The sequence below is a fragment of the Rhineura floridana genome, chromosome 1 (assembly GCF_030035675.1).
Source record: "Rhineura floridana isolate rRhiFlo1 chromosome 1, rRhiFlo1.hap2, whole genome shotgun sequence".
Classification (NCBI taxonomy): Eukaryota; Metazoa; Chordata; class Lepidosauria; order Squamata; family Rhineuridae; genus Rhineura; species Rhineura floridana.
This window is the reverse complement of record NC_084480.1, coordinates 118,963,662-118,984,398: the sequence shown is the minus strand read 5'-3', so window position 1 is coordinate 118,984,398 and position 20,737 is coordinate 118,963,662. Positions and strand designations below refer to the sequence as shown.

General features: G+C 42.9%; 1 protein-coding gene across 3 annotated transcripts in view; it reads right to left on the bottom strand.

Moving 5' to 3' along the window:
* CNTLN (centlein) overlaps window positions 1–20,737 on the bottom strand; it is a 268,051-nt gene that overhangs the window by 216,192 nt on the left and 31,122 nt on the right. For all 3 annotated transcript variants that reach the window (XM_061630573.1, XM_061630579.1, XM_061630586.1), the window contains exons 4-5: window positions 4,262–4,396; window positions 3,447–3,626 (exon numbers count right to left, since the gene is read on the bottom strand). In XM_061630573.1, the coding sequence (XP_061486557.1) occupies window positions 3,447–3,626; window positions 4,262–4,396 (315 nt within the window). The remainder of the gene's footprint in view (window positions 1–3,446; window positions 3,627–4,261; window positions 4,397–20,737) is intronic.

Sequence of the window (20,737 nt, the reverse complement as noted above, 5' to 3'; positions counted from 1 at the left end):
AGGTGGTGCTTATGGAATGGTGAGGGCTATTAGCTGCAAGGGCACACAGACTTATAGGTTCTTCACTCTCCAGATGCTGGCAGTGCTGCCTTCAGATGATGACAGGAGCAATTGGCCTAATGTTTTGCCAAGTGTGTCCCTAGTGAAGCAGAAACCATTTTAACCTTCCCCCCTGATTCCAGCATCTTTCTTGCCTGTAACTGCACTAGTTACAGGGTACAGCCATTGGCCTTGGGTGTTCCAATGTTCATAGGGTATAGGTAGATACAGGAAAGACTAAGGCATGGGATCTGTTGTGTTAAATTTCTAGTGGCCATATCTCCTGTTCCAAGGCCATAGAACAGCAGAGAGATATTCTCATAGTTTATTATGAAAAAGGTTACAGTAGTTTGAGAATAAGATCAATGTGAATTGATTATCTCCTTGGAGCTTGCTTTAATGAGCTAGTCATGTATACACAGATAAATGTATACATTTTTTTTTTTTTAGAAATGAGCAGGCAACAGGGTCAGACATTTTGTGAAAGTCTTTAATATCGTAAATAGTTCAAACTGTAGAACTCCATTCTGGACCACAGCCTGCTAAAATCACAGAAGCTTTCTGATTTAGGTATCTAGACTACCAAGCGTATTAACAGGAAAAAAAATCAATGTGGAGCCATCAAAAACTCACATGCCAAAAAAACACAAAATAAGGAATGTGACTTATGAGGAGCTCTGGAAAAAGCCATCGAACATAGCATCATGTATCCTAATGCAGAAGTACTTTCAAACTGCATTCTTTCTTCCATGAATTTTCTTATATAAAACAACAGGTTTCCAAATTATTCTCATAGACACATAAAGGAGAAAAAGTTAAGTAGAGACTTATGGTGCACATGGAGGAAGGATGGTGAAACCTGCAAACTCTATGAAGTAAGAGTTGAGCATGTTCAGTCAGAAGAGACAATTAAGAGGAGATAGGACACCCATCTTCAAATATTTGAAGGGCTGTCACATACATGATACAACAAATGGGTTTTCTGTTGAGGGTAAGATCCCAACCAATGGATCCAAATTACAAGAAAGGATTTTGATGAAACTTTAGGGAGAATTTTCTGATGGTACAAGCAGTTCAACAGCCTTGAAGGATGGTAGACTCTCCTTTGTTAAATGTTTTTAAGCAGAGGCTGGATCGCCACTTATCAGGGATCCTGTACCAGAAAATTTCCTGGATCAGAACAGGCTTAGACTAAGTGAAGAATTCCCAAACTGTGGTTCATGGACCACCAGTGGTCCACAAGCTTCATTTGGGTGGTCCGCGGCATGTCCGCATTAAATATACATATTAATTTTAATTGTATTGCTTTTGCACTTCTTGTATTTTATTGTATTGCAATTTGAATTATATGGAATACAAACTGTAATACAATAAAATACAATATAAAAAATAAAAGAAGCAATAAACATATAATTAAAAATCATACAGCATCTAGCAGAGCACATTACAATTGCTAAACAAGCAGAAAAATCATTAAGAGGTCCACCTAGATCATAAGCAGTTTTCAAGTAAGCCATGAGGATAAAAGTTTGGGAACCACTGGACTAGATTACCTTTTATGTCCCTTCCAACACTATCATAAACCAACTTCTCATGGGAGAAGGAAGCACATTAGTCCAGCTTTTTATGCAACTTCATGGTAGCATCACGTACAATAACGTCAGTTAGCACTATGAATGGAAACAATGCATACATGCTAAGATGCAGACCAACAAAAATTCCTGCCCTTGAGAAAATTACGTATCTAATTTTTTTGACAAATATTTAAAATTTGCTATGTCATTTTTCAGTGAAGTAAAAAAAAATTTCAGGAACAGGGAAGTTTTCACACATCCCTAATTTTATTCCAGAACCTATTTTCAGTGTTGAGTTATAAGAAATACAATTCCTTGGATACTGCATGGCCTGCCTTTCATTCATAACAATCAAATTAAGCCATCACACATCATGAATTACAGTAACGGTCTTGCATGTCAGGGCCAAACTTCTAAACAGGGTAGATTCCACAAAGTCCCACCCACCCGCCTGAAAATAAAGTTTTGAATCCAAGGCAGCAATCTTGCGAAATATATCTGTGCATTTGTGGGATTAGTAGTAGGACGAAAGGGAAGCTCAAATTATCAAAGAGAAAAAGTGGGAGGGGGGTGAATAGAATGGATCAGGATGAAGAGATACTCACAGGAAAAACAAACAGAAAAGATTAAATGAAAAAAGCCAAGGAAGGGACAAGACATGAGAAATGGTAACAGAAATGAAGATACATGAGGCAGAAGACAGCAGGAAGAAACAGGGAGACAGCAAAACAATGGACCTAATTTGAAGAGGCACACACACACACACAGAAAGAGACAGAGAGAGCGCTCAAAAGGTGGGACTCTGAGAGGGGGTAAGGAGAGCAAAAAGGGGACTGGAAAATAAACACTTGAGGAGTGCAGGAGAATTAGGAAAATGTGAGAAGTAATATGAAGTGAAACCCAGGTCACTCCTCTATGCTGCCACATTTCTCATGTAATAGTCTTACTTCCTCCACAGAGAGCCTTGGGAACTGCAGTCCTCAAACTGGGACTAGGAATCTATGAAAGAATGATCGGCACCATCACCAAACTACAGTTCCCAGGATTCTTTGGGTCAAGCCTCAACAATTGCACTGATATGTCTACAGAAACATCAAAACATCAAAACATTCAGTTCTGTGAGCTTTAGAAACAAATATCTATGAGAAAAATAAAAGGTTTTAATTAAATATCTAAGTTATAAAGCACATATAGTTTGATCTGTTAATGTTTCATTAGTGGAAAAAGAACAAATATACTTTGCAAGTGGCATTCAGCCTAAACAATTTTGATCTTATGGAACTTTAGATACATCACACAGCAAAGTTTAGGAATAATTAATTACAACACACTATACTTAATGGCTTTAAATTATAAAAATGAACACTGCAAACCTTTGCACACTTACTGAGGAGTAAGTCCCATTGATATCAGTGGGACATACTTCCAAGTTAACATAATCTGGCTGGTGACATTTGGGAATAGAATGACACACCTCTGGGTATGATCCAGTATTATATTCTTATGCATAGCACTGGGCTGCCAATCTCATTGAGGGAGGGAAATCCTGGAGTGACAGGACTCTATTTTTTAAAAAAATACATGTTTATATTTGAATGAAGTATCTTTTATTATTTAATGATTGCATTTTAGGATGGCTATTTGAAGTCAGTTTCCTGCTTTACAACATCAATTTTTAAAAAGCTTTGGGTCTTATGTGAAGGAATGTAAATGAATATCAGTCCCCATTGGTATTTATGAATATATAACTTATTTAAAGAAAATAACATGTAGCATAAAGCCTGTGAGAAGCTGGTTCCAAAATCACATTCAGGAGTCTCTTCCTTCTCATACCTTTATTTTTGCATCGATGCCAGATTTTTCTATTCTCCATTGTGCCTCCCGCTTCCTCAGTTTCTCCAGGTCATTTAGCAGGTCAGCATAGCGTGTACTTAATCCCTCATTTTCCTCCTCCAGATTTTTTATAACCATTCTGCTTTGCTCTTCCTTTCTCAGTGCACACTCCTTAGCGTCCTGTAGAACAGTACCACAAGGGCCAATAAACAAAAAAAAAAAAAGGGGGGGGGGAGGAAGAATAGGAAAAAAAGAAAAGTGAGAACTAATCAGTAAATATAAACTGTGCAGTTTTACCTTCGCAGCAGGTTCTTCTATATTTGATGGCCAAGGTCACCTGTGTACTTTTATTGGCCTCTTTCATGCAGGTGGAAGGGACATGTTTTTTTAGCTGGATGACAGCTTTGATGAGTACACATTTGCAAAGAGCCCATTAATTGATCAAGCTGCCTTTGATGCCGTCCCCAGCTATTTTTGAGACCCACACAGACATATCCTCCCAGACCTTGGCTTTATCAATTAATAATGCCAGTCCCATCAGAATCTAATTATACGAAGCCACATCTTCACACTCCTACTTTCTTTGCTCCATTTCCATCATTAACTATTTATCGGAAAGTTATAAAGTGTAGATTCTTCACATTAAAGCATCTTTCTCTGAGTTTTGTGCATGAGAGAAGACTGGTAGGTGCAGCCTAAGGCCTAAGGCTATATTTCCTCTGAGCTTGTCACTTTCCATGCCACAAAGACAGACACAGCTCAAAGAGCTACTTCAAAGCTGTGGCCATCTTAGTATAATGTATAAGTCAATATACCTTAAGTTCCTCGATTTTATCTTTACATTTCTGTTGTAAGATGCAGAGCTCACTCTTCAAGGCAACATTTTCCTCATCTACAGCAATCTTTCTCTGTACCAAGTTGTTTATCTCCTCTTGTTGCCCACACGTTCTCTAAGATTAAAAATGGTTAAAAAACAAAACAAGAAAATCAACACATTCAAGTAATTTCAAAATTTCCTTTTGCAGTTTTATCTAATTTGCCTGAACCTTCAGATTCCGTATAGTATAGCTTTGTGATAAATGCATTCATGTTATCATTATTCAAAAAAAATATTAAATGGCATATTGAAACTTGAAACTATTGACAACACTGGACACAATGACCAATTACATTACTTGTGCAAATAAGGAAGATTTCAGTTTTACTCAAAAAGATGAAATAGTTGAGAGTTAGGAACCATAAACAAAGGAGCCAGAAGTAGCGGATATTGCTGTTACCCAGGCAAAGTTCTAGTCTAAACCAGATTTTTTTATATGTCAGAGGGAGCCAGTGAACACCTTCAGTTAATGGAGTTACTTAGAGGTCTATGAATCATTCACTGTCATGGGAACAGTTCAACCTGCACCAACTGTGGCTCCACACTGGGAGCAGCATGCAGATTTCTGCCCAGGCAGCTCCTGACAAAAATGTATGTGTTTTTGCTCTATTTAAAGCAGACTTGGGGAACCTTTTTGGCCAGGCAGACCAGATTCTTATCTGTCCTCATTCCGCAGGCCAACTTTACAGGTGGGTGGGACAACCGGACCTAGGATTCTTACTGCTTTAAAGTTACAGTGGTTTAGGGGGTTCCCATGTAAAATCAAGAGGGTTCATTTTAATCCTACTAGATTGGAGAAGCAAAAGTGCATGTGTGCACACACATGCATACTGCTTAAGAGGTTTTTTACAATCAAGAGGTATATAAATTTTGTTAAATAAATAAATGTGCATGTGATTTCTCTGATTCTGCTTGGTGAGGGGGGAGTGATCCAGTGAAGAGAGGCAAGCAGAGGGTGTGGTGCCCATGACACTCTCTCAATATCCCAAAACAAGTCCCAAAATTTGGCAACCCCTATATCAGACCAAGGGGGAAGAGGACAAAGAAAGGGGAAGATCCTGAAAACTGGGATTAGAAATAGGAGTCTATAAATGGCTTTCAGAAAGCATTTTTAACATAATAATCTATGTCTGAAATCTAATTTGTGTTTTAAAATTTGTATATTTGTTTTTACTGTTTTTAATTGCTATAAACCGCCCAGAGAGCTTTGGCTACGGGGCCATATATAAATGTAATAAATAAATAAATACAATAAATAAATAAATCCATAGATTGTAGTTTGGGAAAAAGTACTATATCAACAGAAAATTATCAAGCTCTTTCCAGAGGGGCCAATGGAAAACTGTCTTGGGAGCTACATACTGACCATGAGGCTGCCAGTTGGCCACCTAATAGATTGATTATTTGACATCAAGGCATTCTTGGCTACCAATCTTTTTCTTGAAAATATCCAAGGAAACAGATTCCACAGCTCCCCTACACAGAACTATGGTTACTGTGAGGGTGTTAGAGTCATGTTTAAACTAAATGTAATTTCCTGTCTTTGGTGGATGCATATAATTGAGGAGTATTCCACCCATAATGCCCTTTTTGCAAACACTATACCTACTACCCAGCAGTAGCTGCATTCTTTGATATTACTTTTTCTAGGCTTTGCTATAATCTCCCCACCTCTCAAGGCTTGCTTTCAAGTTAGTCAATAGCCTTCCTGAAATACACCAGCCAAAAAATTATGTATTATTACCATTTATAACTTGACCTTCACCCATGACAGTCCCTGGAAGGTACATAAACCAAGCATTAACAATATAAAACTAAGCAAAATACAACACATATCAAAAACATTGCAATAAAAAACACAGTCAACAACAGGAAATGAGGCACTCTCAATTCCCCAGTGCACTTCACCCCTCCCCAAAGGCCTGGACAAACAAATATGTTTTCAGTTGCTGCAAATGAAAATAATGTTGGAGCATGACACACCTCAGAGAGAAGGTCATTACATAGGCATGGGCCCACCATATGGAACACCCTCTCACAGGCCCCTGCACCACACCAGTATTAAAGCACAGACAGGATGCAATGGGAGAAGATATTCTTTCACATGTTTGGGACCCAGGACTTTAAAGGTCATTGTGAGCACTTTGAATTTGGAACTCTGGAAAAATCAGGGTTCCAAAACATTAAGGGAGCCTCCAAAGAGGAACACTGAATTTGCCCTAGGCATTTCTACACTGTGTGTTGCACAACACTATAACTCTTTCTTTATTTATCCTTTGCTACCCTCTTCCCATCCATCTCTTTCCAATACTTTATTCTTCTTCTAGTCCAGGGGTCATCAACCTCTTTTAAATTTTGAGAGTGCTGGGAGCATCAGTGACAAAATGGCTGCCATGGGGGCATGGCATAAAACAAAAATTAGAAAGTAGTAGGGTTGCCAGGTTCAGGGCCTGAGACTGATCCTATCTTTAGGAGAAGAGAAAGTCAGCCAAGTGCAGGTGTTCTTGCAACACTGTAAGGGGAAAAACCACAAGGTGGAATTCTCGCTTCCCCTTGCACAACTTTTAAAGATAACTGTATCTGTTCAAGATTTGGATGACACTTTGAAACTGTCTCTTTTAATCATGATGAAATATTTCCATTTTGCCAGTAAAATTTTACTGAGGTTCCGTCTTTCACAAATATATATATTACAGTAATTTCTTCTACAATATGGTTTTAATTTAATCAAATTATAGAAAATTGAATTAATAAATAGGTTAAGTAAAAGTTAAGAATGAAACATATTAAAGCTAATTAATGTTCGAAGCTAGAGTTCTGTTGCTTTCAATTGGACCTATTAAAGGGGGCTTTAATATAGATTTGCACAGCAAGCCAAAGATTTTCAAGTGGAGATAATGAGGCAGCTAGTACTGCTTTAACCCCTCTGGAGTATAATTGGTTGATAAGGTTTTGAAAGATTACAAGGTCTAGGACAAAAAGATTAGCTTTAGTCTCTTCAGATCAAAACTGAAAGCTAATTAAATAACAGTGCTATAAAAAAGAAAGTAAAGGTTTACTGTACTTTTATTCATCCTTAATTTTCATCTCCTGAGAAAAAACAAGTGAACATATTTTCTTTACATTTTATTTGGAGACTACAGAGGAGGAACAAGATTTATATTGTTATCAGAGATAGTATTAAAGCCATCAACACCACACATGCACAAACATAACACAAGATAATCACAATTTTTTTGTCAACAGTAATTGTATTTATTTATTTATTATTTAATTTATATCCTGCCCTTCCTCCCTGCAGGAGCCCAGAGCGGCAAGGCACAAAGGCACTGTGCCTCCCATAGAACAAGCATTGTTACCAAATATATCTTGTGTTTGATGGTTCAAACGCTGCATTTGTCCATGTAAGCACATAGTTTAGCAATGATCAGGGCACATTGTATGGATAGAAAATGTACTGCCTGAACTGACCCCAAGAGGGAAAACCTTTCAAGAGAACAGAGACGGCATAGGTAGGGCTGCATATAGTGCAGTATATTGAAACAGAGTGTTAGATTCTGTGATTAAGGAGAGATTTGTATCTGGGTCTGCTTGGTTGAGTCTAACACTCTGTTCCAATACACTGCAATATATACTGGATGGCCTTTGGCAACTGACTATCTCTGACTAGCCCATTTCCCAATGTCCTCATGGGCATAGAACACTTAGTCTCCTTCAAGGAAAACAATATAGAAATGCAGCAGGAAGAAAGTTTCTGCACAAGCATAAAATCTAATATTAAGAAGTCAGTATTACCTGACATTAAATCTCCATATATTTTGCCTATTTAATGATGTATACAGGGCCTCCGTCTTACCAAGATTCATCATCAGTTTGTTGGCCCAGATTCAGCCCAGCACCAAGTCCAGGCACCAGTTCACAGCCTCTCCTTATCCAGATCATGCAGACAAATAGAACTGGGTATCATCAGCATATTGATGACACCTCACCCCAAAACTCCTAATGACCACTTCCAATGGCTTTGTATAGATGTTAAATAGCATTGGGCACCAGATAGCATCCCTTGGCACCCCACAGAACAAGTGCCAGGGGGCAGAAAAATAAATACCCAATGCTATTCTCTGAAACTGATCCTGGAAATAGGATGGAAACTACTGGAAAACAGTGCCTCCAATACCCATCTCACCAATACTACTGGCTATACAGGGATGGTTGTTGTTTTATTATTTTGTTTTATGGTATGATACATTTACGTTTGTTTTTAACAATATCCAGAGTCACTTGGAGACCTTTGTGTAACATGTGACTAATACATCTAATCAACAACAATAACCACCTTTTTGGAGAAGGTGATAAGGTGATTGAGAGGGTTGTGGTGCAACAATTGCAAGTACTCTTGGATGAAACAGATTATCTTGACTCATTCCAATCTAGCTTCAGGCCTGGCTATGGAACTGAATCAGCATTGGTGACCCTGATGGATGATATTTTTCGGGAGAAAGACAGTGAGAGTGCAAGCCCGTTATTCTTACTCGATCTCTTGGTGGCTTTTGATAAAATTAACTAAGGTATCTTTGTGAACCAACAGTGAGATGGGTATCGGAGGCACTGTTTTAGGCTGGTTCCGATCCTACCTCTAGGGTCAGAGAATAGCATTGGGTGATTGTCGTTTGCCCCCCTGGCAGCTGTGCTGTGGGATGCCGCAGGGTACCATCTTGTCCCTGATGCTGTTTAACATCGATATGAAGCCCTTGGGAGTGGTCATCAGGAGATTTGGAGTGATGTTCAACAGTACGCTGATGATACCTGGCTCTATTTCTCTGTAACATCTGAATTGGGAGAGGTCGTACAAGCCCTGGACGGCTGACTGGACTCTTGGTGGGCAGGATGAGGGCCAATAAACTTGAGTCTGAATCCTAGCATCCTAGCTGTGGGTTGGTGGTTCCCGAGTTCGGATAATTGGTCAGTTGCCTGATTTGGATGGGGTGTACTCCGTCTGAAAAAGCAGGCCCATAGTCTGGAGGTGTTCCTGGATCCGTCTTTGTTGCTAGAGGCCCAGGTGACCGCAAGGGCTAGGAGTGCCTTCTACCAACTTTGGCTGGTAAGACAGCTGTGGCCGTTTCTGGACCAGGATAGCCTGACCACTGTTATCCATGCACAGCTAGCCTCCAGGCTGGATTACTGTAATGTGCTCTACGTGGGGCTGCCCTTGAGACTGGTCCAGAAACTGCAGCTGGTGCATAATACAGCAGCATGACTGCTCACTGGGGCAAGATATCGCCAACATGTCACCCCACTGCTGAAAGAATTGCACTGGCTGTCCATTAGCTACCAGGCTAAGTTCAAGGTGCTGGTTTTGGTGTACAAAGCCCTATACAGCTTGGGACCAGGATACCTGAAAGACAGGGCCGGTTCTAAAGGGCGGCAAGGTTGGGCACTGGCCCAAGGGCCCTGGAGCTACAGGAGCCCTGAGGGTCCCTCCGCTCCCCTACCACAATCCGCGCCCCCCCTTACCTGTCAGCTGGCTTTTTAGCATTGCCCTTAATGAAGATGGTGGCTGCAGCTTCCCAAAGGTACTGAAGCCGCTGCCGCCATCTTAGTTGATGGCAGAGATGTGCGCGCGTAGCATGCACGTGTGCCATCATCAAAGATGGCGGCGGAGGCTTCATTCCCTTGAAACCGCAGCCGCCATCTTCATTAAGGGCAATGGTAAAGACTAGACAGGTAGGGGGGCCATGGGGGGCAGCCGCGCACGTGCACACACCCACCCACTGGGGGGCCAGGGCAAGCTGATGCCCAAGGGCCCCCGCATGCCAGGAGCCGGTCCTGCTGAAAGATCTTCTTGCCCCTTATATACCCAGTCGATCACTGAGCTCTGCTGGTGAGGCCTCCTGCTGATACCATCGTATCAGGAGGTCCAGTCTGCACAACACAGGAAGTGGACCTTTAGTGTAGTGGCACCTATTCTTTGGAATTCCCTCTCCTTAAATATTAGACAGGCACCATCTCTGTTATCTTTTCAGCACCTACTGAAGACCTTCCTCTTTCAACAAGCCTTTGAAGTAGAGACCTTATCCCAGTCTGGGTCTGTGATTTGGAATTGCTTTGTAAGAGGTTTTTAAAGGTTTTTTTTTAAAAGATGTTGTTTAAAGATGTTTGTTTTAATATGTTTTTAACGATGTTTTGTTTTAATATATTTTAATATATATGTTTATGATGTTTTAGAGTGTTTTTATTGTGTTTGTCGCCCTGGAATCCTTCTGGGAGGAAGGGCGGGACATAAATTTAATAAATATAAACAAATAGATACATAAAAGACCCTTTCCCTTGTCACCAGCCTCTCAGCCTGCCTCAGTAGTGGGATCTGGAGAAGAGCCTCAGAAGTAGATTTAAGAATCCAGTAGGTTCATATCAGGAGAGGCATAAAGTTCTAAGCCATAAAGAGCTTTATAGGTGAAAACCAGCACTCTGAATTGGGCTTGGAAGCATACAGGCAGCCATTGTGATTGGAACAGAACTGATGTTATATGATCTGCTTGCCTTCAACCCATCAACAATCGGGCAGCCGCATTCTGCACTAACTGAAGCTCTATTTTCAAAGACAGCCCCACATAAAGCACATTGCATTATCCAATCTTGAGGTTACCAAAGCATAGGTTATCCCTGTCCAGATAGGTTGCAGTTGTGCAACCAGCCTAAGTCATCCTAAGGCACTCTGTGCCACCGAGTCCACCTGTACTTCGAGCAACAGCAATGGATCCAGGAGATCTCACAAACTATGAACCTGCTCCTTTAGAGGAGTGTGACCCCATTTAGAGCAGGCCGCACACCACTCAGCCAGTCAGAGAAACCACCCACCAACAGCATCTTGTCTAGATTAAGTTTCAGTTTATTAGCCCTCATCCAGTCTGGTATTGCAACCAATCACTGATTCAGCACATTCACAGCCTCACCTGTAGAAGCTGAAAAGGAGAACTAGAGCTGTATGTCATCAGCATACCGATGACAAAACACACCAAAACTCTACATGACCCCACTCAGCAGTTCAATGTAGATGTTAAACAACTAGCGAACAGTATAGACCCCAGCAGGATCCCATATTGAAGAACCCACAGAGCCCAGCAATGTTCCAGTAAAAACTGCCTTCTGAAGTAGGAACAGAAACACCATAATGCAATGCCCCCAACTCGGACAATCACTCCAAAAGGATACCATGGTCAATGGTACTGAAAGTCATTGAAAGGTCAAGGAGGACCAATTGAGGCACATTCCTCCTGTCTCTCTCCTGACACAGATCATTGTACAGGGCAACCAAGGCAGTTTCCGTACCAAACCCAAAAAATGGGTTGCTCAAAAAATGTGTTTGCAAGAAACAAATTATTGGCTTCACAGAATTTGATAAGTCTTTCTCCTGCTTCATTTCTATCTCCTTAGCCCCATTTCCCCACAATTCTTGGTCTAGATTCCTGACGGCATTGCTCTTAGCTTCTTCAACACCCTCAAACCCCCTCACCATGTTAAGGTGTGCTTCCCCCTCTAGGATGCACACCTTAACCTGTTGAGGGGGTTTGAGAGTGTTGAAGAAGCTGAGAGCAATGCCGTCAGGAGTCTAGACCAAGAGGCTAGACTCCTAGCAGGGTCACCCAAGGCAGAACGGTCAAAGCTGAGACACCAGACTAAGATGCATCCATACTCATAGGAAGGCAATGGTAAACCACCTCTGAATACCACGAAAACCCTATGAACAGTAATACAATATACTACATTAAATGAATAATAAAAATACAGTAAAAATATGGACAGAGTTAAATATGAAGGTAGAGACCACAAATAAAACTTAGCAAGCAAACTCCTGCTTGAATAACAATGTCTTCATTAGTGGGCAAAAAACAGTCTGAGAGGGAAGACCCCATACTTCATGAGCAATACTGTTTGACATTATTGGTGCAGGCATTCAGAAGGCCCTATCTCTTGGTGCCATTATTTTGAGTCCATCCTAGGTGGGACACAGAAAGAAGCCTCTTTTTCTGATATTAGGGAATGGGCAAATTAGTACTGGAGAAGGCAACACTTCAGTTATTTTGGACACAAGCTATTTAGGGCTTTAAAGAAAACAAATTGGTAACTAGCAAATTGATTTGCAATATGTAACGTTCCCATGAGCGTGCACTCAGTAGTATTCTTGCTCGTGCATTCTAGACCAACTGCAGCTGTCGAAGGTAGTCCCATCTAGTGTAATTGTTAGTGAATAAACTTTTAAGAGTCTTAAAAAACAACATGCTCCAAATTTTTTTTGTACAGATTTTTTGGTACAATTTATTTTGGTACAGGTAATTTTCTGTAATCCTTCTACTTTTGGTAGTCATTTTTGATTGAGTTGAAGTCATACAGTTATTTGGGACAGATTATCTACAGTTCAAATTTGACCACCTGATTTATACCTCAGCCTGAATTTGCTTTCATTTCTCTTTCCACTATTGCCCTTTTTTGTTTCCACTATAGACAAATTAGGATACATTTTAAAGATGGTGGCTGGAGCAACCAAGGTGAAGACTGCCATGGTTTGCTTTACATCTGCTCTCAGCCTGCCTAGGCACTTGTGTGTTTCGTTTAAGGCTTGGGATAGATTTGGATTACATTATTTTCTCAGGTAATGGGGAAAGCATCCATTGCTTCTTTATCCCAGAACTCTAGTTGTGCACTCTGATTTCTTTAGCACCCTGATATCTTATTCAGTCTGCAGTCTTCATCTTGGTACTTGGTCTACAAGCTGTCCTCCTGACTTTGATATTAGCCTACATTTTGTACTTTTTCCTCCCTTCTGCTCCTGCTCCCCACTTTGCCTTCGTCTTGACATTTTGTGACTTTTTGGTTGGTCCTAATAAAGTTATTACCCAACTGTGGACTTTGAAAGCAAACATGCACATTACATTGGAATAACGCCAGAGAAGATCCTGTGCTGTGTTGTCAGTCAGTCAGTCAGTCAGTTTTATTGCCTAGCCGTAGGCCATTGCAACATACAGAATTGCTTATCATTATATAAAACTACAGTTAAAACATTCTTTGGTAAATTTCAAAAGGTGTACAGGGCAAAACTTATCCCCTATGAATTACTCGACAATTGAGCCAGCTGTGCCGCACGGATCTTATGTGCAGCACAGGCAAAGAGAGCGACCCTGTGTGTAACCGCAGAATCTTTGTCTGCTAAAATGAAGATGATGATATCCTGCACAGACCTGCCCCGTATTAGAAATTCACCCAGAATTCTGGACCTCGGATGTGCATAAAGGGGGCATTTTAATAAGTAATGCAGGAGGTCTTCAACTGCCTTGGTCCCACAAATGCAAAATCGCTGGCTCCATGGGGTCTGGTTATAATGGCCCTCCAGTACAGCATTCGGCATTGACTGGAACTGGAGTGCCGTGAAAGCTTGTCTAAGCATTGGTGACATGGAATGGGCCAGATAGTTTGCCCTTCGGTGGTCCTTTTTTATAGCCCCAAACCAACTAAAGGGTTTGGAGTTATTGATTGCTAGCCTATCTAACCAGTGACAGTGGGAAAAAATTGCCTCTTTCAGCGTTGTTCTATCATGGATACCAGAGGCCGGAGGTGAAATGTGGTACAAATGGTATATACCAAGGATTTTTCCACCCCAGAATTTGTCTCTGGAGGCCCGCTCGACGCATAATTTCAAAATGAGCTTAGACTGAGAGTTTTGGATTGACTCCCAAAAGCTAAGCAATGCGCAATGGATATGAGCACTGACAGGAGAAGTACCCGTCTCAGCTCGCAACAATGCCGCCGGTGTGCCTATGGGCAAACGCAAAAGTTTTTTTAAAAAGCTGTTCTGGACCACCTCAAGATTGCGTAGAAGGGGACCCTCTAGGCCCCAAACCGGGGCGCCGTAGAAGATCTGCGGTAAAACTTTGCTGTTATAAATTTTCAGTGCTGGGGGGATGAGATTACCACCTGTGGACCTGTAAAAGCTCAGGATGGCACTGCATGTTCTAAGAGCAGTAACTTTGGTGTGGTCAATATGTTTTTTCCATGCAAGATTATCCTGGAAAATTATGCCTAGGTATTTAAAGGAGCGGCATCGCTCCATTCGTTGGCCATCCATAGACCAAGGAAAATTTCTGTGCCTTTTATTGAAAACCATGACTTTAGTTTTGGCATGGTTTATCTGTAATTTTTCCTTTAAGCAAAAGGCACTGCATTTCGAAAGTAGTCTCTTTAATCCCATGCGTGTAATAGAAAGCAGGATCATGTCGTCTGCGTACAGGAGGACCGAAACCTTCCTGTTCCCACCTGCTGGGGGGAGAAATTCTGGCCCCGTCAGCTCAGTGACTATATCATTAAGATAAAAATTAAAAAGTAAAGGGGCTAACAAGCATCCCTGTTTTACTCCCCTATTTGAGGCGATGGGATCTGAAAGCGAACCCGAGTAACCCACCCTCACTCTTGCTTTATTATCTGTGTACAATTCCCTAATAAGGAATAGAAGTCGTTTGTCAATGGTTGTGCTAGCTTAGACCACAGCATTGATCTGTCGATGGAATCAAATGCCGCCGCCAAATCTATAAATGCAGCGTAGAGGTGTTTCGTGGGGCCTAGCACACATTGCCTTGCAATAGTGTAAAGAGTTAGGCAATGGTCAGTCGTGCTTTGTCCTTTGAGGAAACCCGCTTGTTCAGGAAAGATGACAGTATTGGCTGTCTCCCACTCTTCTAATTTCACTAGGAGAAATTTAGCATATAGTTTGGCGGCGATGTCAAGGAGACTGATAGGGCGATAGTTATTCGGGTCCTGCCTGTTCCCTTTCTTGTATATAGGGACGACACTCTGTTTCCAGCCCTCTGGGAAAATGTCAGTGCTGTTCAGTTGTGTGAACAGCCGGGCTAGAATGGGGGCCCACCAAGCAGGGAAGTTTTTAAAAAGTTTGGGAGGCAGCATATCTTCCCCAGGTGCCTTGCCATCCCGCAGAGTGGATAAAAGTATTTTAACCTGCTCTACAGTTACTGGAGGCCAGGCAGGTAAAAAGGGCTCCAAAGAGCAGCAGGGAATTATAGTGGCTTCATTTGGGGGCGCATAAAGTTTGGTAAAATGGGCATGCCAAAGATCAGCCGAGATCAAATTAGGACTGAGGGGTCTTGACGTTCGCATCCCCCTGGCCACTATTTCCCAGAACAAGCGCTCGTTTTTCCCTATGGCCGTCTGTGCTAGTTGCTGCCATTGAGATCTAGCGTACTGTGCTTTTTTCTTTTTTAGCAAAAGCTTATAAGAAGTGCGCAGTGCCACTACATGAGCTCGCGCGAAGTTATCAGGGTCTCTAATCGCACATCGTGCGTAATTTGCAAGCTGTTTCCTGAAGCTTTTGCATTCGAGATCAAACCAAGTGGGTCTTGAACGCCACAGAGCCACAGCTTGTCTACTCTGGGTCAGCATGGGTCTGAAAAAGGATGCGATAGACTGGTACAGCTCCAGTGCATCTAGTGCCGGGTCTGCCAAAGCACTATTAATGGAGAGAGGGAGATTAGAAGTCAAAAGGCTAGAGATGGAGGACTGCACAGAAGTGGACCAACGGACTCTCTGTTCTGATACTAGCGTTCCCTCTAAACTCGTGTGAGCAATAGAGGGAACGGAGTGCTGGAGCTTTAAAAGCATTAAAAGGGGAAAATGATCACTGTCAGCCCTGTTTATCAAATCAAAAAGTGAGACTTGCGGGTAAAACGCCTTGTCTATAAAGATATAATCTATGACACTAGTGCCCCTACTGGTTAAGTGTGTATACGCCCCTTTGGATGCATCTACGGGGGAGCCATGCAGACATTCAAGACTGTACAAGAGTGAAAGGTCTAATAGCCTATAGCCTTGCTTATTGGTTATTAGATCAAGGGAGACTCTGTCACTCCATGCCAGGTGGGGACTGGGGCCATGATTTGTAGAGGCCCCGGGCTCCGGCCTGGCGCTCCCCAGTCTGGCGTTAAAGTCACCACACAGGATCAGGTTGGCATGGGGGAATTGTTGTTCTAACTGTGATAAAGTGTCGGCAAGAAGGTCCCAAACATTACCGGGGCTCATAGACTTAGCTAGACTCGGTGGGAGATAGACGTTAACAATAATAAGTGACCCAGTACAGGGCCCCTCTAGTCTCACTGCCATGAGGTATTGGGCGCCTGTTAGCTCAATTGGGTAAATCTCGACTGGAAAGTTAACAGAGATGGAAATACTGAGGCCCCCGCTGCCACGGCCTTTGGTGTTAGTCCTGGTAGCTGGGGAGGAGAAGGGTCTAAAACCGTGGATACACAAAGGATTGCCTTGGGTCAGCCATGTCTCTTGTAAACATACTATCATGAAGTCGTGAAGAAAAGAATCCAGGTCTGCATCTGGGGGTTTGTTGTTCCAGCCCATAATGTTCCAAGACAGGAACGAAAGCTGTCAGTCGGCGCTAATGGCATCCAGTTCTTCTGAGAAGCAGATGCATCCGTTTGCCAGATACGTAGAAATTTGGGGCAGGGTAGAACGGTTACCTCTCGATAGGGGTTGTGCTTGGCTGAGGGTGGTGGCATTTCCTGCCACCTCATTTGCCTCCTGGACCACAGACGGGCTCGGCGTACTGTGGATCTTTGCCTCTACCACCAATGGTGTAAAGGTAGAGGAGGGTCCTATAGAAGCTGTTGAGATAACTGGAGGAACCGGATAGGGTACAGTTAGTGGGCTTGTGTTAGATGGCAAACTAAGGGGGATGTTACAGCACATACCCACGGTTGCCCCATGGTCATACAAGGACTTTGTTATGGGCAAAACACGGTGCCTCAGTTGTGTAGTGTCATCCCTTGGATTCTCGTGTGGTGAGGACGCATCTCTCTCCTTAAATGCTATCACCGCTTGCTCTCCCTTGACACCTTGCTTCCTTGGTTGAGATTCCAAGCAGTGGCTGTGGATCTTTGACAGCCGCCCAGTTAACTGGCCCAATCTGCACAAAATTTCATCGTGATCTCTTGGGGCGAGGGCTTCAAAGGAGTTTAAAAGTGCCTGCTCCTCCGCATCAAAGAGATCATTAGGCCCGTCGTCAGGATAGGGTCTGTTTGGGGATGAGGGAGTCACCTTCTCTTTATGGGGTGATAGTTTACCGCTTTGAGAGCGCTCCACCGGTACGTCCAAATCAATAAGCCAGCCTTGGTTTGACCTTGGATGGCCGTTAGAACGGGGAAGATTATTAGGAAGTAGGGCCTCCGGCTTGGCCCTGTTTTCAAAAAGCCTCACAGGTGTTATGCCCAGGTTGGCCAGTTTTCCTTTTGCGGCCAGAATTTGAGTCGCTGGTAAAGATGAAGAAAAAGTGACCACTGCCCGTGCTTTGATGCCGTTGTGGTACAAATACTCCACTGAGTTAATGTCCTGAAAAGTGAACTGTAGCGGGAGAATATCCTTTAGAGTCTTCACTAGATGGAGCTTGTGAAGATTTTGAGCCACTATCCCCTTGGGTTCGCGGTAATTAACAAGAACTAATTTGCAATGATTCAGGATTAGGTTCCACCTTGGATTGTTACTGCCTGCCCCTGAATTATGGTTAACAGTATCCTTCCATAGGACCTCCTGCCACGGAACTTGCTTGAGGGCGTAAAGATCCAGGGTGCTTTCAGTATAAGCAGGTGCCGGTATCAGGGAGAGAGCAGCCAGGCGGTAATTGGGGATTGGCTCCCTCTGCAGCGGGAGGCAACTCCCCCCCAAGTTCTGGGGGGATCGTGACTCCCTTTTCTCCTTGCCCCCTGCAGCGTCCTTGTCCAGAAGATCGAATAATTTTTTAGAGTTCTTTTTTTTTTTTTTACAGCCAGTTGGCTTCTGGTTTTTGAGATTTTTACTCTTCTTTTTATTGTCAGATCTTTTCTTTGTCCCACAGCGAGGTCTAGCTCTTGGGATGGCCGGCTTGATCTCTATAGCAAAAGATGGAGTAATTGGCTTCGGCATCTGAGTCATCACAGCTGGATATGGTGGGTCGGCAGGCTTCTGCTGGAGTTTGACTAGCGTTGTTAGTAAATGATTGCTTTCAGACAGGAAGTTTTTTACATGTTTCCAGCTCAGTTGCCATGGTAAGCAGCCAGCCCGACAGTAATGGCACTTCAGCATGGGGGGCGAGTTGTGTTGGTGGGCTATGAGACTCCAGAGGAGTACTGGGCTGATTAGTTATATCCTCGCCCTTATCCAGCTGAGGGTCCTGCGCCATGAGGTCAGTGGCAGAATGCCGTGTAGCTAAAGGAGAGACCTTGGGGAGTACAGTAGGTGGGCTGGCCTCCGGCTGTGCCTTCATAACAGTCTGTAGCTTGTCCACTGAGGGGATTTTAAAAAACCCCACCAGTGATTGCATTGACTCTGCGGCTGCATGGACCTCTGCCTGTGCTATCTCGGCTGCCAGGCTTAAGGCCAGGGATTCCCCCATATTCCACTGTATATTATCTTTGATGGAGAAAGACCATTCAGAGGGGGGGTCTGTATGGGGGCCTCCTATGCTTGCTTTCGTAGGCAATTGGGGAAAAAATTATGTTATTTTTAGTTGGCCCCCTTCAGTCTCTAAAAGCTCATCTGACGTTAGGTGGAGATGAGGCGAAGAAGCTGGAGCTGACCCCCCTTTCCCTTTAAGTGTTCTGCCTATACAGGGCAGGCTCGCAAATGGTGAGGAAACTCCCTGTTCTTTCCTGGCCTTCCTTGTCAGGACCATTTTGGATGTTAATTAATATTTCCTGCAAGAGGTAAGCAGTCTGTTTTAAAGATGATTGGTAGCCGTCCAGTCAGGGGGAGAGATAAGCTTCAGACTTACAGTCCGTAGACCTTATCAGTAAGCACTCTCAGGCTGGGACATCAAGGCCGCTGAGTCAGAGATGCAAGTGGAGAGATAATCCCAAGCACTGGCAAGAAAGATGACAGTCTGTCCTCCTCCTCCTCTGGGGGTGAAGTAGGCGAAATAAAATTAGCTAACATAAAATAGGTAAGACAAAAATGCAGCCACGAAGGAACTATTGTTAATGTTTGATCAAGGGGAGTCAAAGAACGTGCGTCTGCCGCCATTAACAACCAACCGGAAGTCCATGCTGTGTTGTCTGACGTCCAATGCAATTATACCAGTCTTTCTGAACTATTGGATGTAAGGGTAACAAAAGGTTGAAATATTTTCAAAGATATTTTTAAGCGATTTATTCACACTTATCGGGCTTTAATTATCTTGAGGGAGGCTGTGCAGTAGCTGTTTTCTGAAACAATGTGTGTCAGTGGCTGTTGTATATCTAATATGGGAATATACAATTCAAATGTTCTTTTTTTAGAAGAACATTTTGTTTTTTAGTTTTTTGTTCTGGCCTCTGATCTATTTTATCTGAATATATTGAATTTAGAAATTCTGGGGAAAAATACAGCATTTGGATCACCTTATTGTCATGGTCAGACCACTTCCTCATGCAGTTTGAACGTATAGTTCTGATCCTACTTTACAGGGGTGGTGGGCAGATTAGGAAGCTCTGCCTCTGGAGACTAATGGAATCCAATGAATTCCTGAATTCCTTGGCTTTTCCCCGGAGTGGACAGAGTGGGTGACTCTGCTGAAGCCCATGTCATGCATGGAATGCTGAAGTGTGCTGGGCTCTTACAGTTGTCCCTGAGCACTCTCTCCAGCTCTGTGGAACCCATCCTACACCTTAGTATACTAAGGAACCCTGGGTGATGTAATTGGCCAGATGACAGCTAGAGTGCAACTGGTGAAAGATGCACTGTGATGCTAACCGAGCATGAGTAAACAACATAATTGTGCCTCCTATGTGGCAATGAAGGTGGTGAAAAAGGCCCATTTCTCTGCCTCTATCACATCCTGTTCACATCACAAAAGCTGTCCAGTGGAGCTTTTTCTTATTATCTGGGGCTTGTTAACATATACTCCAGGGAACTGGAGTTTTAGATCCTTGAGAAGCCCACTGTGACTTGTTTGCAAGGCAGTTTGAGGGGAAAGTTGTTCACCTCTGTAGCAGTCTTGGTGCCACATCTACATTCACTGCAGTCTCCAGTGATGTGTCTAATGCAATGTCTGCTGCAACATGGGATCACTTTCAGCTGATGTGGCCTGATGACATGGACAAGGTGCTAGCAAAGATGTGGCCAACATTATGTTTTCTTGTCCCTTGTCTCTCTTGGCTTATTAAAGCTTGCTGATGGGGTATGACCAGGTGGATTCAGGGTGTGGTTAGTGCACCCTTGTTGGAGGGAGTGGCCATTTTGAAAGTGGCAGTGATCTGGCTGCTCCTGAAAAAGCCTACTCTGGACCTATTGGATTGTGACAACTACCACCCAGTCAGTAGTAAGACCACTCCTGAAGAAGCCTTCCTAGACCCAGAATATCCTCGTAATTTAAACCAGTTGCAAATGTCCCCTT